This window comes from Giraffa tippelskirchi, chromosome X (genome assembly GCF_054371585.1).
Source record: "Giraffa tippelskirchi isolate mGirTip1 chromosome X, T2T-mGirTip1v1.2.pri, whole genome shotgun sequence".
NCBI lineage: Eukaryota > Metazoa > Chordata > Mammalia > Artiodactyla > Giraffidae > Giraffa > Giraffa tippelskirchi.
In genome coordinates, this window is record NC_137289.1 from 100,845,741 (window position 1) to 100,873,218 (window position 27,478).

A 27,478-nucleotide genomic window follows, 5' to 3' on the forward strand; every position below is an offset into this window, starting at 1 on the left:
CTCATTTCATGATGTATCTTAGTCAAATCATTATGCTGTACACTTTAAACTTACACAGTGTTGTATGTCAATTATATCCCAATAAAATTGGAAGAAAAAAGCAAACAATAACAACAAAGGACCAGACAATAAGTATTTTACATTTTGTAGGTCCCTACCCCCAAAAAAGATGAGTGTTACTGAAATCACAATGCAGAGATTAAATTAAAATTTACGTAACTTTATATATATATACACACACACATATATATATGCAAAAATATTTATCACGACCATGTTTATAATAGTAAAATACTGGAGAAAATCTAGAAGTCCAACAATAGAGGACTGATTAAATATCTTATAAAGGCATCTATCAAAAATAATGATGTAAATGTACAACTACCAGTAATGAAAAGACATTCATGATTATGTTTAAAAACAAAGTTTTGTCCAAACCTTATAGCACGGTTCCATGGGGGTGCATACAGTCATATATACATTTATTCAAAAGAAAGAGTCCATAAAGATATATACTAAAATGGTTAAAGCATCCTCAAAGAATTATAATTTCAGGTGATGTTAATGCTTGTTTACTTGAAGGATCTAATATTCCTACAATGACACAGACTTTATAATAAAATTCTTAAAGGGTAAAAAGGGGGTGAGAAGAAAACCAAGCAAACCCCACATAGTGCTATATTCAAAGCACTTTGAAAGCTTGTTAAAACTGTAGTCTTGCATCCCACCCCAGACTTACAGAATCTGAATCTCTGAGGATAGGCTCCTAAATCTGCATACAAAGCAAACAGTGACTCTTAAACACAGTAACATTTTGGAAACAAAAAGATTCCTAGAAATGCAGGGACCAAGACTAAATTTCAACCTATCTAAATGGCAAACTATAGCAAATTCAGAATGGGCGAAATCATGATATATACCGATACACCCACACGCAGCAACCACTGGAATATGAACAACAAAAACCTGTATTTAGCAACTAGCTTTATTTAATCTCAATTTTAAGCATCTCTTTCTTGTGAACACTGACCATTTCCCGTGAGCTGACTGAGGTCACAAAGGTTTTCCTTATGTTTGATCTACATCTGTTTGAAACTATTTCTATTATAACCTTTTCTATGATGTTCTGTCTCCATTTACTCCTACATTAGTTAAAAGTACCATATAGACATTTACTATGGAACCAAATATCTAGGTAATTCAACTATTCTTCTGATGCTTTCACGTCTCCTTCCTAAACAACATTCCAGTTGACTAATCCCAGTAGATTCTGGTGATTATTTCAACCAAAGATCCTCTCTGAGGCAAACTCAAAGGCACGGAGAGGAATTCATACTACTAGAAGCTCTCAAAGAAGCAAGGAAAGCATTTCTTGTTCTGAAAAACAGCACATGAACCCCAAAAAGTCTGTTGACAAAGAAATGGGAAATATCATACTGAATATATCCCTAACATATCAACTCATTAAGGCATACATTTACTAAAAGCTTTCAAAATGAGACATTAAGAGTTTTGAGAATTTCCTAAGGTTAATAAATTAGAATCATTTCCCTAAAGAAAGCCAGAACAGACTTTCCCCCCTTTAAAACAGAGAGGAAAACAGTAGGGAAAAAAAAGTTTGGCATGAGCTCCTAAAAGGATTTAAGAAAGGAGCATAATTTCATGGATGTGGGGACAAGTCCTTCATTTTATTTTAATCCATGATACATTTTAATCCTGGATCACTCAGAAGTCCAGGCCAGCTGAAACTGGAATTTATTAAAACCAAGAAGATTATATACCCACCTGCAGCTCACACCAAGCAACCTCAACCCATGTTTCAGTGTCCAGTCCTTTATATACTGTTTTAAATGCTCCTCTTCCCAGTTCTATGTCAAATTTCAGGAACCTGCCACTAGGAGAAGTAGCTACAGCCTTCATTTCTGCTTCTTCTTCCATCTCTTTTTCATTTTTCCCCTTGAAATAATCTTTTGAGGATTCTGACGTTCCCTTTGAACATTGCTCATATTTAACTTCTTGTCCTCCTCTTAGCACATTTGTGGGAAGCTTTTCTACTCTTGGAATATTTGTTGCAGTCTTTATTCTCTCATCTTTGGAGGAAGATTCAGCAACTTTGTCTTCTTCTGTCATCTCAACACTCTTTCGAAAGAATCTTTTCTTTTCTACAGTTTCTCCAGAAGCAGAGAAGGTATTGCTTTTCTCCTTTAGTCTAGCTCCCACTGTCAAAGTTGCTGCAACCTGAGGAACTCTGTTTTCCAATGAAACTCCATCAGGTTTCTCAGAATCTTCTGTGCTAGCTGGCTCCCCTGAATCAGTAGCCATTGTAATTAAGGTTGGCACTAAAATTTTTCCTGTTCCACTCTTCAGTCCAGTTGCATCTCAGGTATCAGAATTATCAGGATGGACTTCCTTTTATGTGATCATATGTTTCCATAGCAACCTGAAGGGGGAAAAAAGGATATATTAAAATCACCCCACAAAGGAAATCATTAAGGAGAAAAGTCACCTGACAGTTTAATCCCTTTTTTCTTAATAAGAAGTTTGTTCTTTTTCTGTTCAGTCTTAGCAACCAGCAGGCTCCAGGGACTATGTCTTATCTTGTTTACCATTGCAGTCCTCAGTGCCTAGCAGACTACTTGGCACACAGCTCAACAAGTCTTCATACTGCATGAACATTGTTTATAAACCTAGTTCTCAGCCCCATCTATGAATCTATCATATTTAAAGCAAGTATCCAAACCCTGAGTTTGCTTAGCTACAAGGTAGTACACAAAATAGCCTTCTCTGGTGGCTCAGATGGCAAAGAAATCTGCCTGCAATGCAGGAGACCATGGTTCAATCCCTGGGTCAGGAAGACCCCCTGGAGAAGGAAAATGGCAACCCATTCCAGCATTCTTGCATGGAGAATTCCATGGACAGAGAAGCCTGGTGGGCTACAGTCCATGGGGTCACAAAGAGTCAGACACGGCTAAACATGCACACACATAATACACACAATAAGCAAAAATAGCACATGATTTCTCAATAGGTGGTTTTTCTCTAAAATTCTGGAACTAATCCATAGATTTTTTTTACTGTGGCAAAATGTAATCACTGTTAAGTGTACAATTCAGTGGCATTAAATACTCTTGACAATGCTGTGCAATCATCACTACTATCCATTTCCAAAACTTTTCCATCCTTCCAAACTGAAATCTATTAAAACAATAACTCCTCATCACCCCAGACCCTGGTAGTCTCTATTCTATTTTAGGTCCTTGTGAATTTGTTTATTCTAGGTATTTCATGTAAGGACTCATACAATATTTGTCCTTTTTTGTGTCTGGCTTATTTCACTTGGCATAATATTCTCAAGTTTCATTGATATACATATATATATTATGTATCAGAATTTCATTCTTTTTTAAGGCTGAATAATAATAGTCCATTGTATGTATATAACACATTTTGTTTATCCATTCATCTAGTCAGTGGATTGTTTCCACCTTTTAACTATTGTGAATAATGCTACCATGAACATCCAACAGTAGTTTTGAATAATACAAATATTATACTTGTTTATTGAACTTGCCTTCATATTTCAATAGGAAGATTTTAACTACTATCAAATATTAACACATTATACTATTTATTTTTATTTTTTAATTTCTTTTTTTATTTTAAATTAGTTTATTTATCTATTTTTAACTTTATTTATTTATTTTATAAATTTATTTATTTCAGTTGGGGGCTAATTACTTTACAATATTGGAATAGTTTTTGCCATACATTGACATGAATCAGCCATGGGTTTACATGTGTTCCCCTTCCTGGACCCCCCACCCACCTCTCTCCCCATCCCATCCCTCTGGGTCATCCCATTGCCCTGGCCCTGAGCCTTTGTCTCATGCATCGAACATGGAATGGTGTTCTGTTTCACATATGATAATATACATGTTTCAATGCTATTCTCCCAGAACGTCCCACCCTCACCTTCTCCCTCAGAGTCCATAAAATTGTTCTACGCATCTGTGTCTCTTATTCTGTCTCGCATATAGGGTTATCGTTACCATCTTTCAACTTTATAATGTTGTATTTGTTTTGCCATACATTGACATGAATCCACCATGGGTGTACATGTGTTCCCCTTCCAGAATCCCCCTCCCACCTCCCTCCCCATCCCATCCCTCCAGGTCATCCCGGTGCACCAGCCCTGAGCACCCTGTATCATGCATCGAACCTGGACTGGCAATTCGTTTCACATATGATAATTTACATGCTTCAATGCCATTCTCCCATATCATCACTTAAAATATGTATCCTCTTGAACCAGCAATTCCATTTATAGGAACTTGTCATAGAAAATAGTCAAGAATCTGTGCAAAGATTTAACTGTAAAGACATTCATTATAGCACTTATAATTTGGAAAAACTATAACTAAATATAAGCATAATAGGGGTTTAATTAAGTATCTCAAAATGAGATAGGATACAGCATTTTAAAAACACTGTAGTAGTGAGATGAAAAGACATTTCCCATATGTTATATGGTTAAATGAAAAAAGAAATATATATAACAAACTTTCATTACACACACACACACACACACACACACACACACACACACACGATGTTAACTCTGAATGGTGGAATTATGGACTTTTTTTTCTTTCTGCTTTTCTGTATTTTCTAAAATTTTCCACAAAGAACATGTGGAAATATGTGGAACATATAAGGGAAAACTGTTTAAAAGGTTTTTCAAATGAATGGTCAAACCAATAAGAAAATTCTTTCCTTCTCACCACAAACATACATCACAAAGTTAAGCATGTATATCTGTTATGATATTATATAGCCTAGAAGGCAGAATTTGTCATGTCAAACCAAAAATATACAATAACAAATTTGAAAAACTGAAGAAAAACAACTCTAAACTAAAACAAAATTGGGTGAAATATCCTAAACTGTTCTATACATTCAACACAATTCCTATCAAAATTCCAGTTGGTTTCTTTGAAGAAATTAACAAGCTGATCCTAAAATTCATATAAAACTTCAAGGGTCCCAGAATAGCTAAGTCCAAGTAAACCTGAAAAAGAACAGAGCTACTGGACTCAACCTTTCCAATTTTAAAACCTACTATAAAGCTACAGTATTAAGACAGTGTGGTACTGGCATAAGGATAGATGGATAGATAGATGGAGTAAAAACACAGAGTCCAGAAATAAACACATATATTTGTGGTCGACTGATTTCCAACAAGGGTGTCAAGACAATTCAATGGAGAAAGAACTCTCTCTTCAACAAATGGTGCTAGGACAACTGGATGTCTACATACACAAGAATGAAGTTGGGCTCTTGGGAGTCCAGGTTAAGTACACTTCCTGGAAAAGATGCCTGAACTGAGTCTCAAAGAAAGAAAGTTAGCTCATCCAAGCAGAGGTAAGATGACAAGCAAAGTCATGAAATAGCAGAACAAGTATATAAACAATTCACTAGCAATACTAGACCTGGTGGCTCAGACAGTAAAGAATCCATCTGCAATGCAGGAGACCTGGGTTCGATCCCTGGGTTGGGAAGATCCCCTGGAAGAGGGCATGGCAACCCACTCCAGTATTCTTGCCTGGACAATCCCCATGGACAGAGGAGCCTGGCAGGCTACACTCCATGGGGTCACAAAGAGTCGGACATGACTTAACGACAAAGCACAGCAATACTAGAAGCAGGAAGATGAGGACAAAGAGATAGTCACCAAGGATTTCTACGATATACAATGTAAAACAAGGAAATCAGTTAGAGAGCTATTGTAATAATCCAGGGAAGAGTTGCTGAGGTTTGAGTGAAAATAGTGTCAAGAGACAAGATATATTAACGAAGTACTAAATGCAAGATTTACTATCTGAATGAATATGATTGTGAAGGAACAGGAAGAGTCTATGCTAACGCCTAGAAATTTGCCTATCAGATGACACAACTAGGACAGAGCTAAGAAACTAATAGCTCATGATGTGCTACATGAGGTTACACTGCGAAATCAATAAACTTTGAAAGTCAGTAAGACTAGTATTACCTGCAAGTGGGAAAAGGTAACTAACAATGCCTCATTTAGGTAGAGATTTTTTAAACTTATTTTTAGACTTGGAAAAAGACGTGCAAGAATATACAAAGAATCTAGCATACCCTTCAGTCACATCCCCAAATATTAACATTTTAGATTGGACATTCTTAAGAATAACTCTATCCACTTCATCTAACTAAAGGTAACTTATTCAGAAACCTCAAAAGCAAAGATCCATAAGGAAGACAAAAGGACTGCTAGGCAGACAAAAACAGGTAAAAAAAAAAAATCAAAGAATTTAAGTTGGAAAAGCCTTCAAGTTTTTTTAACTGCAGAACCTCTTTTTTAAAAAAATATGAAATCTTACTCAGAATGCTAATATAAAAATAGAGAGGCAAGTAGTGCTGCCCTGGTATAATAACTAAAGTTATAATGTCTGGTCACCTGGCTTCCCAAACTATGGAGTAAGCAGTAGCAAAGAAGAGAGATGAGGAAATGAGTGTTCCTTTAGTCTTAAAAACCAACCCCAAGACAAAAAATAGTACTAAAAACAAAGAACACTTTATAAGCATGGAAAGATTAATTCATCAGGACAATGTAACATATACACATCTAACAACAGAAGCCCAAAATATATTAAATAAAAACTGACAAAACCAAAGAGAGAAATAATTCAGTAGTAATAGCAGAAGATTTTAATACCCTATTCTCACTACTGGGGAGAGAAACTAGACATAAAGTAAGCAAGAATCTGGAAAACTTGACCTATACTATCAGTCAACTTGAACTAACTGCCATCTATAGAACACTCCACCCAGCAAGAACAAAATACACATTCTTTTCAAATACACATGGAAAAATCTCCAGAACAGATCATGTACTATGCAATAAATCTCAAAAAATTTAAAAGAATTGAAACCAAGTATAGTCTCCTACCACAAAAGAATTAAATTAGAAATGAACAAACTAAGTGTATATAGATAAGTGGAATAGAATTGAGAGTCTGATCAACTGATTTTCAATGGAGAGGTCAAGACAATTCAATAGGAAAAGAAGAGTCAAACAAATGTATCGGGACAACTGGATATCCACATACAAAAGAGTGAAGCTGGACTCTTACCTCATACCATACAAGAAATGAACTCAAAGTGGAACACGGATCTAAATGTAAGAGCTAAAACTACAAAACTCTCAGAAGAAAACATTAAATTCTAGGGACTCTGGGTTATGCAATAAAATCATGAAATCATACTAAACCAAAGTACAAGTGATAAAAGAAAATTGAGAAGGTGGACCTTATCAAAATTTAAAACTTTTGTGCTTCAAAGGATGTCATCAAGAAAGTGAAAAGGCTGGGAGAAAATATGTGCAAATCATATATCTGATAAGGTATTCAGAATATACAAAGAATTCTGACAACTCAATAATGAAAAGATAAATAATTCAATGGGCTAAAGATTAGAATAGGCCTTTCTCTAAAGAAGATACATTAATATAAATGGCCAAAAAACACATGAAAAGATGTTCCACATAGTTACTCATTAGAGAAATACAAATGAAAATCACAATCAAATACTATTCCATACCCATGATGATTACAATAAAAAAGACAAGTCAGTAACAAGTGTTTGTAAGGATATAGAGAAAATAGACCCCTAATACACTGCTAGTGGGAATGTAAAACGGAACAGAGTCTGGCAGTTCTTCAACAAGTTAAACATAGAGTTACTATATGAATACTGTCTACCCAAGAGAAATGAAAACTTACGTCCACATAAAAACTTAAACACAAGTGTTCACAGCAGCACTATTCACAATAGCTGAAAGGTGGAAACAATCTAAATGTCTAACAACAGCTGTATAAACAAAAATGTGTTATATTCATGCAATGTAATATTATTAGGCAATAAAAAGAAATGAGGTATTGATACATGCAACAGTAAGGATGAACCTTGATAATATTATGCTAGGTGAATGAAGCCAGAGGAAAGACCATATACTGCATGGTTACATTTACATGCACTGTCTAGAAAATGCAAATCTATAGAGACAGAAAATAGATTACTTGCTGCCTTAGGCTGGGGCATAGGAACTTGTGCAAACTAGCACAAGAAAACTTTCAGGGGTGATGCAAATGTTCTAAAATTAGATTGCAATCAAGATTATACAACTCGATAAATTTGCTAAAAGTCACTGACACTTATACTGGTGAATTTTATGATATATAAATTATATCTCAATAAAATATGTCCTTTAAGAATCTTGAAATATTATGACTAAAATCAAAGCCATCATAATATCAAATATACCTTTTTAAAACTAACACATGTATCCCCATGGCAGATTCATGTCAATGTATGGCAAAACCAATACAATATTGTAAAATAAATAAATAAATAAATAAATAAAACTATACTCTCTACCTCCCCCACCACCACCCCCACCCCATTCTGACCACTTTCCTCATCTTCTGCCTGGCCTCTTGGGTTAAGAATCATTGGTCTGAAGGGAAAAGACCTGATAACAATAAAATGTAATAGCTGGTGGCCTAAGGGTAAACAATGAATAAGAAAAACAAACTTCTAAAAAACAAATAAAGAACTTCACTAAGCTGAGTATATCTGTGGCCTTTTCATCATGGATCCAATAGCTACTTGAACATAAAAAAGAGTTTCAGAACTCAGGCTTTGGAGTGGGAGAAACCTGGAATGGATCATGGTTCTGCCTCTCACTCCTCAGAGACTTGAGGAAAATTACTTAACCTCATTCATTTTTTTCTTTCATTTGTAAAATCTCACAGGACTAATATGAAAATAAAATGGAAATATACATGTAAAGTACTTAGCACGGTGCCCAGCACAATATAATAATAAATGGAAGCTTTTATTTCCTACCTCTTAATAACCCCTAGGGGCAGCACTATACTAAAGCACAACTCAACAATACTCAAGAAAACATAAAATGATTTTTCAGAAGACTATTTAGTAAGGCTGAAAAGTATATAACACGTTCTTTTAAACCTTTCCAGTAAGAAACCATGGTGGCACTGCTAAAGGGATATGATCAGGATAATATCTCTTCTACACTCAGCAGTGCAGAAACATAGCTCAGTGACAAGGGATTGAAAATCAGGCCTCAAACCTGAAGTTTCTTTACCAAGTACAACAGCTATGTATCATAACCTACATGTGACCATTTTTTCCTTCATATAATGATAACACATTGATTTAAGCCCTAGGAATATGCATAAAGACAATCACAAAAGCACTTCTATAATCTCACAAATCTGCGTCCCATATCTTTGATATACAAGCTTGGGGCATTTCAGTTAAAAGCTCAAGATAATTTCCCCCTGTAAGCATATCATGGTTGTATCCATGGGAAATTCAGCATACAATCAGTACTTGTCAATCAGTGACTCAATAATTTCTTCAACTTTTAGAACCAGCAACTGTAAGACTGAATCTGTAAATAGTCAGAAATGTGGCTTCCCTGGTGGTCCAGTGGTTACATGTCCACTTTGCAATACAGGGGACATGGGTTTGACCCCTGGTTGGGGAACTAAGATTCCACATGTTGCAGAGCAATTAAGCCTGCACGCCACAACTACTAAACCAGTGTGCCACAACTGGAGAGTTTGTGCATAGCAATGAAAAGATTCTGCATGAGGCTACAAAGATCCTACATGCCGCAACTAAGACCCAACACAGCCAAATAAATTAACAAATATTTTTTTTTTAAATAAGGAATCAGAATTATATAGTAAAATTTTTCACTGACAATTCTCTCTCTCATACACATGTGTTCATACCAATAAACACTGAGCGCCAAGCACTGGGTTAGGGTCTGTGGATAAAAGAACAAAAGTCAGTCTTTGTCCTCAAGGAGCCTATAGTTTTACAATCTTAAAATATACCACTGTTGACTTCTAGTTCAAGACAATGAACTGAACACCTATATCTCTTGTACTTTTCAAGACTCTGAAAAAGTGATGGTACAAGAGTAGAGAAGTAAAATTACAAGTTAAGGACAGGAATGGAAAATGGCATAGCAAATACAAGATTTCAACAATTTCTGACAGAAAGCAGACAAGAAAGAACTGGCTGATAATACAAATCAAAGGAATGCTACAACTTAAAATATGAAATAGAAAGGGTTCCAACCCAGGAGGAAGCAGACTTATAGGGCAAAACCCCAGAGGGGTTCCACACTCAAAGAAGACCGATCCTAAAGAGGGCCAAAATGAGAAAAGGCTAAATACATGGATTAACTGAAGCTCTGAATTATGACAGTTGAAGAACCTTCCCCCCAAAATAAATTCCTGCATACAGAATACCAAATTCAAAAAACTAGGAAGAATGAACAGCAAGGAAGAATAAGAGCATCTTAATACAAAGCCCTCTGCCCTCTGGCATTTGGGCCCTCCAAGTGTAAAAGCCATCTACCCACACACTCCCCCCAAAACCAGTTGACATCCCTGCCTAGAAACACAGAACTCCCAGTCAGCCCTTCTACTAGTTCATTATTTAATACAAACAGAATCAGGAGGCAGCCATTTGAAGAAAACCTATAACACAGAAGAGAAAGAACAAGAGAAAATGTCCTTGGAAGAGCTAAAATAATTCAAGAAATCATTTTAAATTTAATTTTTAAGATATAATCATAAGATTCAAAAATCAAAGAAAGAGGTATATAATGAACAGGTTCACTCCCAAATCTGTTTCCTATCCATTCAATTCCCCCCAACTCTCCCCACAAATAACCACTCATTAAGATTTTCTGTAGCTCTCCAGAGTTTCCTAGGGAAAATAAGCAAATATACGTTCTCTCTCTTTTTCTACATGAAAAGTAGCATAGTATATATCAAGCATTTTTTATAGTCAGAATAATTTAAAATACTTTTTTCCTGGTCAGTACACAAAGGTTCCTTCATTGTTATTTTTATATCTATATAGTAATAGTATTTGATTATTTGCTATGACAGACAAAATTGCATATTTCATTTCACATATATGTATGTTTGTATGTATATACACGTGTGTATTGTGTGTGAATGTAAATTCCCTGAAGTGGGATTGCTGGCTCAAAGGAAATTTGCACATTTACCTTTTATTGAAATACACCAATATATCAGTAAGAGTACACATAATTCATGTGTATCTTTATATAATGCTGCCAAACTGTCTTCCACAAGCACTGTACTAATTTAAACTCCCACCAGCAATATGTGAAAGTGTCTTTTACCCCAGAGCCTTGACAACAACAACAAAAAAAGGTGCTATCAAACATTTTGATTTTTAACACTCTGAAAGGTTTTAAAAAGGAATCACAGTGTGGTTTCAATTAGTATTTATCTCATGAGTGAGGTTAAGCATCTTTCACATAAACAATAATTAGAGTCAGGAATAAACCAAGAATTGCTATTATCATGGCTAACACTTAAGGAAATAAAACATATCATACAAATACTGGAAAGTAAGAGACAAAACTCAAAACTTGCAGATTATATGATTATCTATCTAGAAACTTTAAGCAAATTCAACCAAAAAAAAATGATAGGAACTAACAACAAAGGTCAGCAGAAACATTAAATACAAAATCAACAAATAAATCAATAGCTTTGCTACACATCAGCAATAATCAATTAGAAAATATAATTCAAAAAACAACTATCCTAAGGTAAGGGCTCCAGGGGAAGATGGCACCAGGAGAGAGCAGGAAGGGTGTCCTGGAAGAAAGGCAGGTCACTGCGATTACTATATACATATGTATAAACACACATACTCATAAGAGCAACAGAGCTATAAAATATTAATCTAGGAATAAACTCAAAAAGAAATATGCAACAACTACATAAAGAAGACTAAAATTTTACTGACATACATAAGATACACGTTTCTTTGGTTGAAAGACCCAATATTAGCATCTTCAGAAACCCTCCTCTGAGATGATTCCAAAGTTATTGTAAGTCCAACAGAAATCCCAAAGAGATGTTTTTATCCCAAACTGACAAACTGATTTGAAAAGAGTACATGGAAGGCCAACAAAATCTTGAAGAAGAACAATGAGAGTTTGCCTTACCAAATAATACTTATAGCTATAGTAGTTAAAACAATGTGGTTTCATCACAGAAATACACAACTGGACTAATGGAGAACAATCAGTAAAGAAACAGACACATGTATGTATAGCAAAGTACTCCATGGTAAAGATGGATTTCAAATTTATGAGGAATAGATAGCATAATAAATGATGTCAGAATAACTGGGTATCCATTTAGGGGGAAGAAGTTAAAGCCCACTTAAAACCAGTCTCAAAAATAAATTTCAGGTAGATTAAAGAGCTAAACATAAAAAAAAAAATTATGCAACTATTAAAAATATGGCAGAATATATTTCTAACCTGAAGAAAGGCTTTCTTAAAAAGATAAAAATAGGAAGACCATTAATAACAACAACAACAAAAAAATACATTTGGCCATTTGACCATGAACCAGGTTAAAAGATAAGCAACAGACTGGGACTGGAAGCAAACATCTGCAACATGCATAGCAAAGCATTAATATCCAGAATATATAAAGAACTAAAAAATCAGTAATAAGAAACATAAATAGATAATACATGTATGGCAGAGGGATGGCTCAAACTCCTTAGTAAGCAGGGAGATGCAAATTCAAACAAATCAATATCATTTTTTGTCTATCAGGTGAGAGAAAATTACATTATCTGTTACTATCACATTTTGAGTGTGTGAGAAATTCAGCACACCATGCACAGTTGGCAAATAAACTGGAATAGCCTTTTCATATGGCAAATTCCAAATATCTAGTGCATACCTGTCATCCAACAATTCCACTTCTTAGTACTTACATAAGAAATATTCCTGTATGTGTACAAATATGTATGTACAAAGATTTTTTTTACTGAAGGACTTTTTATTGTTTGCAACAGCAAAAAACTGAGGAAAATTTACATATTCATCTATAAGAGGATGGTGAAATAAAAATGTACTATGTAATAATATGCATCTGTTTAAAAACTGAGAAATGGTTATACACAGATGTATAAAGTCTCCCACACATATATATACAGTTGAGAAAAGTTGTACAACACATACATTACATCTATATATCATATATATATATGTTATATATATAAATACATATATAAAAACAAACAAAACTTCATGTTTCTAAATGTACTCATATATGTGTAAGTGCATATAAAAAAGACTGGAAGGATATGCTCTAAACTGATTCTAGTGGTTAAAGAAGCATGTAGTATGAAATACTATGTCTCCTTTAAAAAGAACAAAGTCAACATACATATACTTACATGGAAGCCTTAAGACATATTCTTTGGGAAAAAAGCAAGTCATAAAACACATATTTTATTTGCACATGCACATACATATACATGTAAATACAGAGAAAAAGGACTGTACAAGTTCACATTTAACTCTTAACAATGATTACCCACTGGGAGGGCAGGAAATTGGGTAAAGAAGGACTTGAAGGTTTTAATCTACCTTTGTATTATTTTAATTCATAAAAGCAGAATTGTCCATCAATAACCTGTATCAAGAACCAGTTAAAGATATTACAATTTCTTAAAATAAATGAAGGAAGGAGAAAGCAAATTAGGTATGTACAACTTATATCCAAATAAATATTATCAGTTAACACTTACCAAATGCTTTGGGCTAAGCACTCTAAGTCCTTTCATGCATTTTCTCATGTAATCATAAGAATCTTAAGATAAAATTATCCCCATTTTACAAATGAGAAAACGAGGCTCAAAAATTAAGTTAAACTTTCCTAAGATTACACAGCTAGTAAAAACCAAGGACAAAATTAAACCCAGGCAACTGACTCCCAAATCTACTCGTGTGTGTGTGTGTGTGTGTGTGTGTGTGTGTGTGTGTGTGTGTGTGTGTGTGTGTGTGTGTGTGTGTGTGTGTGTGTGAGTCACTTCAATCGTGTCCGACTTTTTGCGACACTATGAACCCTAGCACACCAGGCTCCACTGTCCATGGGATTCTCCAGGCAAGGATACTGGAGTGGGTTGCCATGCCCTCCTCCAGGGGATCTTCCTGACCGTCTTCTGCATTGGCAGGCAGGTTCTTTATCACTAGCACCACCTGGCAAATCAATATAGGGCCACACATAATTTGGAGCCACATGTACATGTACACACTATAAACAATCCTGAATTGCACAAATACATACATTAGATAACCACATCACAGTCCTTGGGAGTTTATAACTCTATCTTCTTCCTCATTTCCATCTTCCAGTTCTGTTTGGCAAGGTCATTCCCTCAATTAAAGATGTTCATTTTATATGAAAATATTTCTGGATCCACATTAGAAAAAGAATCTAAATCATCTCCATCTTCCTTAAACAATCTCTATCTACCAATCACCTACCCTTAATCCCTAATTACCACTTTACTCAGCTTAATCCTTTATTAACAGTGGTAGCCAAACTATATACAGCCCTCAGGCCAAACCTACCTCACCTCCGGCCTGTTTCTGTGAAGCAGGTAAGTTGAGAAAGATTTTTACATTTTTAAATGGTTGAAAAAAATCAAAAGAAAAATGGTATTTCATGACATGAAAATTATTCAAAATTCATATTTCAGTGTTCATGAATAGCATTTATGAACACAGCCACTCTCATCATTTATACATATCTATGACTGCTACACAGAAGAGCTGAGTAGTGGCAAAAGAGATTCCAAAGCCTAAAATGCTATATTCACTATCTGGTCCTTTACGGAGAAAGTTTATCAAACCTTGCTTTACAGTTTTCAAAAGAAGTTTATCTATTTAACTCAATTACTCCTAACAACAACCCTGAGAGCTACTTAGTATTTGCCTGAATTCTGAAAATTAAGAAGGCTCAAAGAAGTTTAGTGTCTTGCCTGTCACAGAGCTAGTAAGTAAAGGAAGAATTCTGGAACCCAAGTTTTCTAGCTCCAAATCCAACATAATTTCTACCACACTACCACTTTCAAAGAACCCAACCTCCTTCTGATTAAGCGATGAGTTTAGACATTTGGTGCTAAAATCTACCAGATGGGGAGGGACATAAAAGCTTTAAACTGGTCAGAAAACATGTCTCAACTGACTCCAAAAACAGATTAATAGGATACATTGCATTTCATATGTAGTTGTATAATTTACAAAGTATATTGTTTCATTTAATTTGCAAAGAAACCCTGCTGAATAGGTAGTGCTTTTGTTTAGTAACAAATAAGGAAATATACAGACTTGCAAAAGATTATACTAAGGCCAAGACCAGAACCCAGGCTGACCCCTACTCCAATGCAGTTCCAACAGTTCCACTCGGGAACATTGTGTCTTCTCACAAGGAATGTACTTGTTGTTTTCTTTTGTTTTTTCCCTTAGAAATAAAAAGCAGTTAACTAAAAAAGAGCATTTAACTCACATATTCTAAAGAGAAAGAAACTAAAGCTTTATTTTAGAAAGGATAAACTAACAATTTAACAAAATAATACCAGAAGGGATACTCTCAATATCTGGATCTCTGTTCAAAGTCACCTTCTCGAAGAAGCCTTACAAAATAACCCTGTGAGCCAGAGGCTCCCCACAACACACCAGCACTCTTTAAAATTTTTTCTTCTTAGTATTTATTTTCTGAAATATTTGCTGACCATATGTTGCCCTCCACTGTAATGTAAGCTCAAAGATACTGGGGCCATTGCCTGCTTTGCTTCCTGTTCATCCATCCCCAACACATCAATCCTGGCATACAGGAGGAACACAATAAATATTTGTTGAATGAATGGTAGAACCTACATGTACACCGGGTAAATCATATTCTGTAACTCACAGATTCAGAATAAGTTATCAGCATATTTGAAACATTACTTAGCAAATGAAATACACATCCTCAATAAGAGCTTTTTCTCTTGCCAGAAAGACACCATCAAAGACGAATTCAATGGAAATGCCACAATTGTCCAGCAGGACAAAAATTATTCTCTGGGCAGCAGTGGATATAATGAGCTGAACTAGCACCTTATAGATCTTAAGACTGATTAAGCAGATTTTTCATTCTTGTATTAAAACACATCCTCTAATTAAAAAATTCTAATTACTGTCTCTATTTTAATTATACTTAACTAGAGGCTGAGATTCAACAATTGTGCTGTGCTAAATTTTAATTCTCATTTTTACAAGAAACCAAACTGAAATAATCTTACATCATCCCAATAATATATGATAAATGTAGCCAAAGCTACAGGTAAAAAGTCTCCACAAGGTACTAATTGTTAAATATTTTCATCAAGAAGTTGGCTCACAAACATAAGCTATACAACATACACACATAAATTACTTTTAGCATAAACCTAATATCAATTTCTGGTCATTAAAAACTAAATCTACTTTTTTCCCCAGTTTTAAGTAGAGATTTCACCCTACACAAACAATTTTAAAACCACAATAATATTCTTTACACAAAAAAAATCACTTATGGGAAATTCCCTGGTGGTCCAGTGGTTAGAACTCTGTGCTTTCACTGATGAATGTGAGGGCTCAATTCCTAGACAGGGAACTAAGATCCCACAAGCCATGAGGCATAGCCAAAAAACCAAAAACAAAACAAAAGAAAAAACATCACTTACGTAACTTTAGTATAAGGATCATCTAGTTTGCCACACTGAAGTTTCCTGATCATAAAAGTCTCATTGACTCACAAAGAGTTTTAGAACCCCCACTCTTCAAATACAAGACATGACCTTCAAAATGCATTTAAAAACATTTCTTCCCCACAACTACCAAGAGTGATTAAATATCACCATGAATAGCTTTTTTAACATACATCTATAGTACTATTATGTATTTTATAGTTTAAAAATCTTCAAGTTAATCCACATGCAAAAGAATGAAGTTGAACTCTTACCTCATACCAGATACAAAAATTAACTCAAAATGGATCAAAAACCTAAATATTAAAGCCCAAAACTACAAAACTCTTCAAAGAAAATATAAACCTTCATGATCTTGGATTTAACAGTGGTTTCTTAAATATGACATCAAAAGCACAAGAAACAACAGAAAAAATAAACTGGGCTTCATCAAATTTCAAAACTTTTATGCACCAAAAAACACTATTAAGAAAGTAAAAAGTGACATACAGGCACAGGGAAAGATGCTCAACATCACTAATCATCAGGGAAATACAAATTAAAACCACAGTGAGATATCACCTCACACCTGTCAGAATGGCTATTATCAAAAAGAAAACAAATAACAAGCATTGGTGAGGATGTGGAAAAAAAGGGAAACGCCATGCACTGTTGGTAGAACTGTAAACTAGTACAGCCACTATGGAAAACAATATGGAAATTTCTCATAAAATTAAAAATAGAAGTATCATACGATCCAGCAATTCCATTTCTGGGTATTTATCCAAAGAAAACAAAAACACTGATTCTAACATATAATATGCACCATTATATTCATTACAGCATTATACATAATAGCCAAGATATGGAAGCAACCTAAGAGCCCATCAACAGATAAATGGATAAAGTAGATGAGGTATGTATATATATAGATAGATAGATAGATAAATAGATAGATAGATAGATACACACACACACACACCACACACACAATGGAATATTACTCAGCCATAAAAATAATGAAATCTTGCCATTTCAACATGGATGGACCCAGAGGGTATTGTGCTAAGTGAAATAATTCAGAGAAAAAAGCAAAACAAATGAACAAACATAACAGAAACAGAGTCACAGGCAACAGAAAACAAATAGGTGGTTGCCAGAGGGGAGAAGGTTGGGGGGAGGGGAGAAATAGGTGAGAATGACTAAGAAGTATAAACTCCCAGTTGCAAAGTAAATGAGTCACATGTATGAAATGTACACTGTGGGGAATATAGTCGATAATTATGTAATATCTTTGAATGGTGACTGATGAACTAAATCTTGGTGATCACATTGCAATATATAGAAATATTGAATCACTATGTTGTGAACCAGGAACTAACATAGTGTTGTAGGCCAATTATACTTCAAACACAAGCAAACAAACTCATAGAGAGATCAGATTTGTGGCTACCAGAGGCGATTGAAGGGGAAAGGGGAATTAGCTGAAGGTAGTCAAAAAGTACAAATTTCCAGTTATAAGATAAATAAGCACTAGGGATATAATCTGCCTGCAATGCAGGAGACCGTGGTTCAATTCCTAGGTCAGGAAGATCCCCTGGAGAAGGAAATGGCAACCCACTCCAGTATTCTTGCCTGGAGAATCCCATGGACAGAGGAGCCTGGTAGGTTCCCAGTCCATGGGGTTGCAAGAATTGGACATGACTTAGCAACTAAACCACCACCACCAGGGATATAATATTTAACATGATAAAAATAATTAGTACTGCTGCATGTCACACATGACATTTTTTGCTTTGTTTTTCGGCCATGCCATGCGGCATGTGGGATCTTAATTCCTCCAACCAGGGATTGAACCGGTACCCTATGCATTAAGAGCGTAGAGTCTTAACCACTGGACCTCCAGGGAAGTCTCCATGAAAGTTGTTAAGAGAGTAAACCCTAAGAGTTCTCATCACAAGGAAAAAATATTTTTTTCTATTTCTTTAACATTGTATCTGTATGAGATGATAGGTGTGCACTAAACCTACTATAGTAATCATTTCATGATGTCTATAAGTCAAATAATTATTTTATGTCAATAAAACTGGAAAATAGATAAACAAGTAAAAAGACAACTCCCAGAGTGGAAAAAAATTTGCAAATCATATGTCTGATCAGGCTCTAGTATTGAGAATATATTTTTTAAAAACTCTTACAACTCAACAATAAAAAGATAAACAACCAAATGTAAAAATGAGCAAGGACTTAGACATTTCTCAAAGGAAGAAATTTAAATAGATAAGAGCACATGAAAAGATGCTCCACAGCACTAGTTATTAGTAAAATGGGAATCAAAACCACAATGAGATATCACAACACATCCACTAGATGGCCATAAAACACAAACATACACACACACACACACACACACACACACAAACACAAAATCTGAAAGTAACAAATGCTGGGGAAGAGGTGAAAAAATTAGAACTCTTATACATTGGGGGTGTAAATGGTGCAGCCACTGTGGAAAACAGTTTGATGGTTCCTTAACAAGTTAAACATAGAATTACCATATAACCCTGTACATACCCAAAAGAATTGAAAGCAGGTGTTCAAACAAAAACTTGTACACAAATATTCATACCATCATTGTTCACAAAAGCCAAAAGGGAGAAAGATGCCAAATGTACATTTTGAATAAACAAAATGTAGTATATCCGTACAATGGAATATTATTCAACCATAAAAAAGAATGAAGTACTGATACATGCCACAATATGAGTGAATCTCAAAAATATGCAAAGTGAAAGAAGCCAGACACAAAAGGCTATGTATTATATGATTCCATTTATATGAAATATCCAGAATAGAAAAATCCATAAAGACTGGAGATGAGTGGTGACCAAGGACTGGGGGAAAAGAGGAATGGGGAGTGAATACCTAATGAGCATAGGCTTTCCTTTTGGGGTGATGAAAATGTTTTGGAACTATATATGCAACATCATTAAGGTAGTTAATGCAATTAACAATTCTACACTCCAAAATAGTAAATTTTATGTTATGTGAATTTTATCACAATAGAAAGTTATAAGGTTAAAACAGAAAATTTCTTCATTTCTATTTTCTAAAAAGTTCATGAAAAAAATAATATATTCCTTGAAGAAAGGGGCAATAAAGGTTCACTTTTGCAGTAAGTTAATCTCAACATTTTCCAAACCAAATATCTCATAACAAGCTCTACCAAAACAATTAAAACTGGCATCAGGACTTCGCTGGTGGCAAAGTGGATGGCAATCTGCTGGCCAATGCAGGGGACACGGGTTTGATCCCTGGTCCAGGAAGATTCCACATGCCACAGAGCAACTAACCCCATGTGCCACAACTACTGAACTCGCATGCTGCAACTACTGAAGCCCGTGCACCTAGAGCCAGTGCCCCAAATGAGAAGCCACCACAATGAGAAGCCCTTGCACTGCAACATAGAGTAGCCCCTGCTCACTGCAACTAGAGAAAGCAACGAAGACCCATCACAGCCAAAAATAAAACAAATAAATATTTTTTTTAAAAAAACTGGCATCAAATTCTACTTTGAAATTTTGGGAATTTCTGTATGAATGCCTTTATAGATGTCCCTTACAGTCATCAAATATCTCCTAACAGTACCATAAACTTTATGATCTCAAACAAAAATGGAAAAGACTCATCCCTCTGAAAGTATTCTGGTTTTTAGCCATGAGACATAATCAAGTATATCTGCCAACAGATCTGGTCTACTTATACTAGGATGGGAGAGTGAGGAAGGAAGGGATTTTTCTTACACACTACCCCTCCCCCTTCACACACAAACATACACACAAAAATTTAGCCCCTCCCTTATTTTTAAGTAAATTATCGGACTAGAAATTTAATAGTAATATAACAGTTCTCATGTTTACTTCTGACTACTTTGATTCTGGGCAACCATTGGCTTTACCATTTCCTGGCTAAGTGAAAGACACCTAAATGAAAGGAAATTCCCCTAGGGAAGAAAGTTAAAGTCCACATTACAAAAATTTAACTCCTTAAACTCTATAGAATAATTACATCAATGAATGTAGACTTGTGATACGGGGATCAACATTGGCCTAGAAGTCCGAACTCCAGGATTGACCACTTACTTCTAGGGTGAGTCTTATTTTTCTGAGCCTTGTTTTCTCTCTCAGGTACAAAAAGGAAAATAACTTTCCTGCCTGCTTCCCAAAAGAAGTACAGTAATAAAAATATGTACAAGGTGTGATAGGACCACTAAAGAGGGGCACCTAACCTAGCCTGATGGAGGATGCTGGGAAAAGGAAAAATGGGGGAACAGGAAAGGCTTTCATGAATAATGACAGAGGTCAGTATAAAAAGAATGAATTAAAATTTAATGGGAGGGAGAGAGAGAGAATTCCAGATTCGGGGGAGGGGGGATCAGAAGCAAAGCCAGAGAGATGAACACCACAAATCTGCTTATGCTATTCACTCCTTGGTAAATAGTCAAAGGCTCCTAACTCTCTGCAGGGTAGTCCTTCACTCCAGCCTCAACCTGAGATTCCAGCCTTATCTCATTCCATTCCCCAAATATACCATGCTTACACTTTCCTGCCTCAATACTTGAATGTTGTTCCACTCCACGAACATCTAGTTTGAAACTGGGAGACCAGCTTGCCTGCCAGAGTTAGTGCAACATTTCCAGGCTTTCATGGTGCTTTTATACTTTTATTCTACTGCTTAGTATACTAAGTATTCATTTAATCATAACTTTTTAAACTCTGGGTAGTCAAAACAAGGATTACACTCTTTTCAACATCAGAGCAGAATAAAAGAAAAAGGGCATGGGAAAGTTCTCAAATTTGCAACATTTCCAAGATAAATGAATATGTCGTTAGAGTTTGTAAAAAGTAAGCATGAAAAGTTAGAAACTATTAATCTTGACCCAGAACAGAATGAGCCCATCACAAGACACCCTTACCAGAAGATATGAATTTAGAGAACAGCATGTCCAACTAATCTGCAGTGATTTAAACTCATGCCAAAAAGTGTCAATTTTCAAACAAGGTAAATTCAGATTAATGGAAAAAATCACGTATAATTATTTTAGCATTCAAAATCGGTATTTTAGCTATCATTTAATGCAAGGTATCTCTCCTTTGGAGTGCTGACTTTAAAACAATTTTTAAATTCATCAACCCAAACGATAGAGACTGTCTAGAAGACATCTACTGCTTTGTTGTTATATACGGAGACCTCTTTAAAAGTTCTCTTGGTATTACAATTTACTACAGATGAAAAACAGGTAAGAATGCCTCCCCAAATTGAGTGCAATCATCACTATACAGAAGATTGTCACAACTTAAAGGCTATTTATCATAAAATTGCTTCAGTCCACAGTAACTCTTAAGAAGTAATAGCCATACCATTTGCATCTGTTTTGAGGGTTCAATCTCATTTTAACAAGGTCTATCAACTCTCAAGATAGGGAGATACACACGTGCAGGATTTCCACCCACAACACACTACATAAATGTTTCAACCATTCTTAACTAGACAAATAAAACCTCGTAAGGTACAGTACACTCACTACTTTCATACTAACCTCACCATACCATCTCCTTCCCATCCGACCAGTCACAGAACACACCGTTCCCAAGTAACACCTCTCAGTCTCCTTGAACCTAACCCATTAACACAACCAGCCAGCAGCATTCCTCACAAGAATACAGTCCCATCGACCTTCACACATCAACTGAATCTCTAAACTAAATTCACTTTCCCTCATACACTGAAACTCAACTTCCAAAACCCGACGCGATCCTCGCTTTCAATAGCCCCAATCCCACTTAAATGATCACTCAGTTTTTTGCCAACCATCATCCGGTCCCCTCACGTAACCGACTCACCTTCCCCCCACCCCGTCCCCTAGTCTCCCATCGACTCCCAAAGTTGCCACTCCTCAACGAAAATGACAAAAAAAAAAAAAAAAATGTACCTCAACCTCAAACCTGCCCTTCCCCACTTTCCCCCTCCGAATTTTCCTCTCAGCCTGTTGGCTCACACCGAAAGCAGCTCCGACAACTCTTAACGACCCGAGCCGGGCCTCGTCCCACACGTCTCGGCGACTGCAATAACCCTGCCTCGGTCAAACCGCCCCCCACTAACGCGCTTACTCTGAACAGACTCTTGGTCGCCGCTGCCTCCCCTCCATTCATCCCCGGCCCATTCATCTCACAGCCGGATCCCAGACACGCCCCCCGGCCTCCTCCCTCACTCCCACCGTCCCGGCCGGCTCGGGACCCTCACCAGATTAGAGGCTCTCGCTGAGGGAGACTCTTTTCGCTTCTCCCTCGCCCTCTTTCAAGCCTCCGCTTGCCCCTGGAGTAGCCACACCGTGGAACACGCAGATACACACAAACCGCCTCCTCTGTCGCCTCCTCAGATGCTTCTTACTCCCCTCCTCGATGTCTCGCGCTCCGCTCCGCGTTGTGTGCGCGTGCGCGCGCGAGCGTCTCAGCGCGAGCCCACCCGGCCAGCTACCGCTGGTAGGTAAAGAGCGGGCGGGGTTAAGGGAGCGGGGTACGAGCCCAAGCTCGCGCTTGCCCAGGAGCTGAGCAGGCGCACGCGTACTCCTGTCAGGGAATTCAGATAGAGGAGAGGGGGACGGAGGGGGGCGAGGAAGGGAGGGGAAGAAAGGAGGGGGGAGGGGCGGAGAAAGCAGACGGAGCAGCCCCAACTCCGAACTGCCCCTATCGTAGCGAGGTGCCGAGTGGCTACCCTACTAGAGCGTGCGCACTCCTCTCCCGCTCTCCTCAGCGCAGCGGGAGAGAGCGATGCTCGTCAAGAAAAAGGCTTCGCTCTTTTCCAAAAAGAAAATCTGTGAGGAGCCACGCGTGACATCTCCTGTGTGTTCAAAAGCTCTCCACGGCTGCTTTACCCTCTTCCCCTCGAAAGAAAGAATCCAAGCACACACTTCTTCCTAGATACCCACCGCCCATTCTCAGTTCTCCACATGCCTCTAAATGCGGTCGCTCGGCCGAGATGTGGTACTCGCCAGCATCTTTTCACCCGCCACCCCTAACTCCCTTTTTTCTAACTCTCGACTTTTCTCGCGAGACCCATACCTGCCGGCTTCGGGATTAGAAGTCGAAGCACAGATTTACAAATACCGGTCTCCCGATTACGCTGCGACGGCAATAGCCATAGCATGTCCCCCCTACCCTCCAGGACCGCAGTGCGCGCGCGCGGGGGCTGGGCAACCACGAAAGCAGGGATGGGAAAGGGAAGCTATGAAACGGATTTTTGACGGCATGTAACCGCTAGGCCTGGGCACGTGCCCTGCGCCTCGCGGGCGGGTGCGGTGTACCCTGGGAATTGTAGTTTTTGTTCCCACCTCCATTCCCACTCCCACCTCAGCCTTACTTAGGCCTCTGTCCAAGAGGGGGATTACTGACACCATTTTGCTGGGAACAATGGCCCTCGGCCGAGGCAGCGGAGAGTGGGGGAGGGAAGAATGTTTTAAGGGTTCAGTTAACCTCTCCTGGCCCCTCGGTGCCATAGCAACCCCTCAGAAACCTGGCCACTCCCCCTCGCTGCTCGGCCAGGCTTCAAGATTGCGCGCATGCGAAAAGGCCACCTCCCCCCGAGGCTGGCTCTCATCGTCTCCTACAGTCCACCTCCCAGATTCACTAGTTAGTTGTTAGTGACTGCTCCCTTCTTTGAGCTTTCACAGCAGGTTAACCTCCGCGCAGTGACTTTATCTAAGAACTGCTTCCTGCACTGTATCAAGTGCAATACAGAATTGTTTCTGTCACTCTCACGTGAGCAATCCTGACTCTCCAGAGGAGGAAACTGAGGCTCAGGAGGGGAAAATGGAAATGACTTGCTCAAGTTCGCATAACTATGTATGGAAGAGTCAGAACTTCAACCCAGGTGTGTTCACTCCAGATCCCATGAAATTTTCAATCCCTCAAGTTACATCTAGTATCAGAGACCCTGAAGAAAGCTCCTAAAGGGCGGGATTTCTTTCTGAATGCCCCTCAAGCTTTAGCAGGATGCCCTGAGGGTAGGAGGCTGTGTGGAAAATTCCAGGCTAATATTTTCAAATGCCCAACCTCGGGGCCCCATCACAGAGCTGTACTAATCTCTCCTCTCCACCATTTTCTTTTTTGTACTGTACACCTCAGAACCTCAGCCTTTTTCAGCTCTTAAAAAAATAAATAAATTTAACTGAGGTTTCCAAAGTCCAAAGGGAGTGGAATGATGGGAGACCTTGTAGCCCTTGTTTCTTGTCTTTGCACCTTTCATCTTGAAGGTCACTTATTAATCATAGTATTGCCAGAACATGTAAGGAAATCAGACCCGTGTGTGCCCTTAATAAATCCACCCCCTTTCCATTTTTGACAAGGGAGGGAGACTCTGAGGGAACTAAATTCAGGACTATGAGGTTCAGCTATTCCACCCGTAGCTAAAATTGAAAGAGCAAGATGTGATTTTTCAAATAGTGCAATCACACCTGAAAGGTCTCTGCATTCCAAATTAGCTGTAGAACGGATGGGGTCTCCCAAACTCTGTCTTCCCTCACTGTCCCTGAAGATAGTTCCTTTTCCCTGTTGAATTAGTGACTAGTATGGGGCTTCCCAGGTGGCGCTAGTAAAGAACCTGCCTGCCAATGCAGGATACATAAGAGACGCGGATCGCTGGGCACGGCAACCCACTCCAGTATTCTTGCCTGGAGAAGCCCATGATCAGAGGAGCCGGATGGGCTATATAGTCCATAGGGTCGCACAGAGTCAGACACGACTGAAGTGACTTAGCACACACAGACAGCACATAGGGAAAACAGGAAGTATAGCCAATACCACCAAAGGGCAGTATCAAAGGTTACCAAGTTATTTCAAGCTTTTGTAGGTCCTAACTCCCACTGAGATGGTAACTACAAACTTGTGCCCTTTTCCTTTTATTTCTCAATGTCACCTTACTCCCACCACCACACACATCTGTCCACCTTTAGGAAAATCAACAGGTACTTCCCTCAGTTGTGGCCTGCTCCTCTTCATTTGTTTCTGAACCTTGTGTGTTAGCCCGTCAACCTGCTCAGATGTGAACCCTTCTTCAAAGGTCCTCTTCTTCAGTCAAACATTTGCTAAACGACTATGAAATAGTATGAATTTTACAAATCTCAGAAATTAGAAAATCAAATTTAAGTCTGCTTCCCATTCCAAATACAGGCCCTTCTCAATTTAGACCTTTTATTGACAGATGTGCTCTTCTGTTTGAAAAAACGTGTCCATAACTCAGCACAAATGCCACCATAAGCAGAAAGGGGAGTGGGCAATTATAGCTAGTCAGCAATGTATGGCAGGGACCATTCCTTTCTGATCCACTGGTTTCCACTTACTCTCCAATGGCATTTGTGATGTTTCCATTCACCAGATAGAAAATTTAATTCATATTGACCACTTGTAATTTGGCTTTACATTATTCCAGGAAAACATCCTTCCAATAATCTAGTTTATCTTGTCTGAAGGCTCTGGTGCCAAGAAATTAGCAAAGGCTTTACAGGAACTATTTTTTGAACCCAGCATCCCACAGGGTTGGGGATGGGGGTTAGTTTCATGGCCCTACTAGGTGCTGATCTCCTCTCTACCACACAGATGGTAACTCCTCAACCAACAAGATAGAACTAAGATGAACATCAAAGTTTAGCTGACTACTACAGCCTTGAGTAGAGTAGTGACTCTTTTTGGAACTCAGTTTCTGATCCTTAGCCCTCCTTTGACCAGATTTTTGGGAAAACAATATGTCATTCTTGTTCTTTTCCCTTATCCCAGGTGATGCTATAGTTTAGGGGTCTTACGTAGTACCCAAGCAAGGGGGTACAGTAAAGGTATATGCTTCGAAGTCCTTAGATCCTGTCAGTAACTGCTAAACCCTCTGCCCACATGGAATTTTTCAGGCGCTGTGTCCTCTCCAACATCTCTTTCACACTTGGGGGCACAGAACTCAATGCCAGGGTCACTTGCTATTCCATCTACCTAGACATTTTACACAGCTCTTTCTCTGTTGAGTCTTCATGCCAACCAAGTGTTGCTTCTCAAAGTATATGCTGCTTGAGCTCACAGAGAGTGCTCTCTCTCTGCATCATTCACCCCAAGAAGAAGGGAGTAAGGAAAAGAAAAATCTTTTTATTAAGCTAATGCAAATCTTTCTCCCTTCTAGTTTCCTGGCTCAGATACTTGTCTCTGCACCTGCACCCAATCCACCTTCCCTAGGGATTACACTTTTGGAACATGAAAGTCAGAGACTGGCAGAGTATTTGTTTTCCTGCTTTTCCACCTCCCTCCCCTGAGATACACCACAAAGGTGACTACTTTAGGGGAGATGAGAGAAAATAGAAAGGGGGGAAAGAAAAAATCCATTTATATCTCAAAATAATATTGCAGCACATTCTCCTTCAATTAAATGGTAGCATGTCAGCAAAGAAAATTTACTTGTCATCCAGATGCCTCCTCCCAGAGCATGGATGCCTGGGTGATCTTTTCTTCAGGCAAGCCTTGGCACCCGGGGAGTTTCTCACCTGGATCATCTAGGGTATGTTAATGTCCTCCCAGGAGGCTCTCCTTCCTCCAGCACAAGTTTAGTGTCCCCTGAGGAAGAATAAGCATACCTACCTCAGAAATGAGTGGGCTTCCCTGGTGGCTCAGTGGTACAGAATCTGCCTACCAATGCAGGAGATGCAGGTTCGATCCTTGGGTCAGGAAGATCCCCCGGAGAAAGAAATGGCAAC

General features: G+C 37.9%; 1 protein-coding gene across 5 annotated transcripts in view; it reads right to left on the bottom strand.

The window, feature by feature from the left end:
• WNK3 (WNK lysine deficient protein kinase 3) overlaps nucleotides 1–23,999 on the bottom strand; it is a 174,471-nt gene extending 150,472 nt beyond the window's left edge. For 2 of the 5 annotated variants that reach the window (XM_081565484.1, XM_081565479.1), the window contains exons 1-2: nucleotides 23,814–23,999; nucleotides 1,786–2,440 (exon numbers count right to left, since the gene is read on the bottom strand). In XM_081565484.1, coding sequence (XP_081421610.1) covers nucleotides 1,786–2,322 — 537 coding nt within the window. In that variant the 5' untranslated portion in view covers nucleotides 2,323–2,440; nucleotides 23,814–23,999. Of the gene's footprint in view, nucleotides 1–1,785; nucleotides 2,441–22,862; nucleotides 22,949–22,995; nucleotides 23,175–23,680 lie in introns of those variants that run through there. The other 3 variants (XM_081565483.1, XM_081565481.1, XM_081565482.1) reach the window with 3 other exon arrangements.
• Nucleotides 24,000–27,478: the final 3,479 nt, after the last annotated feature.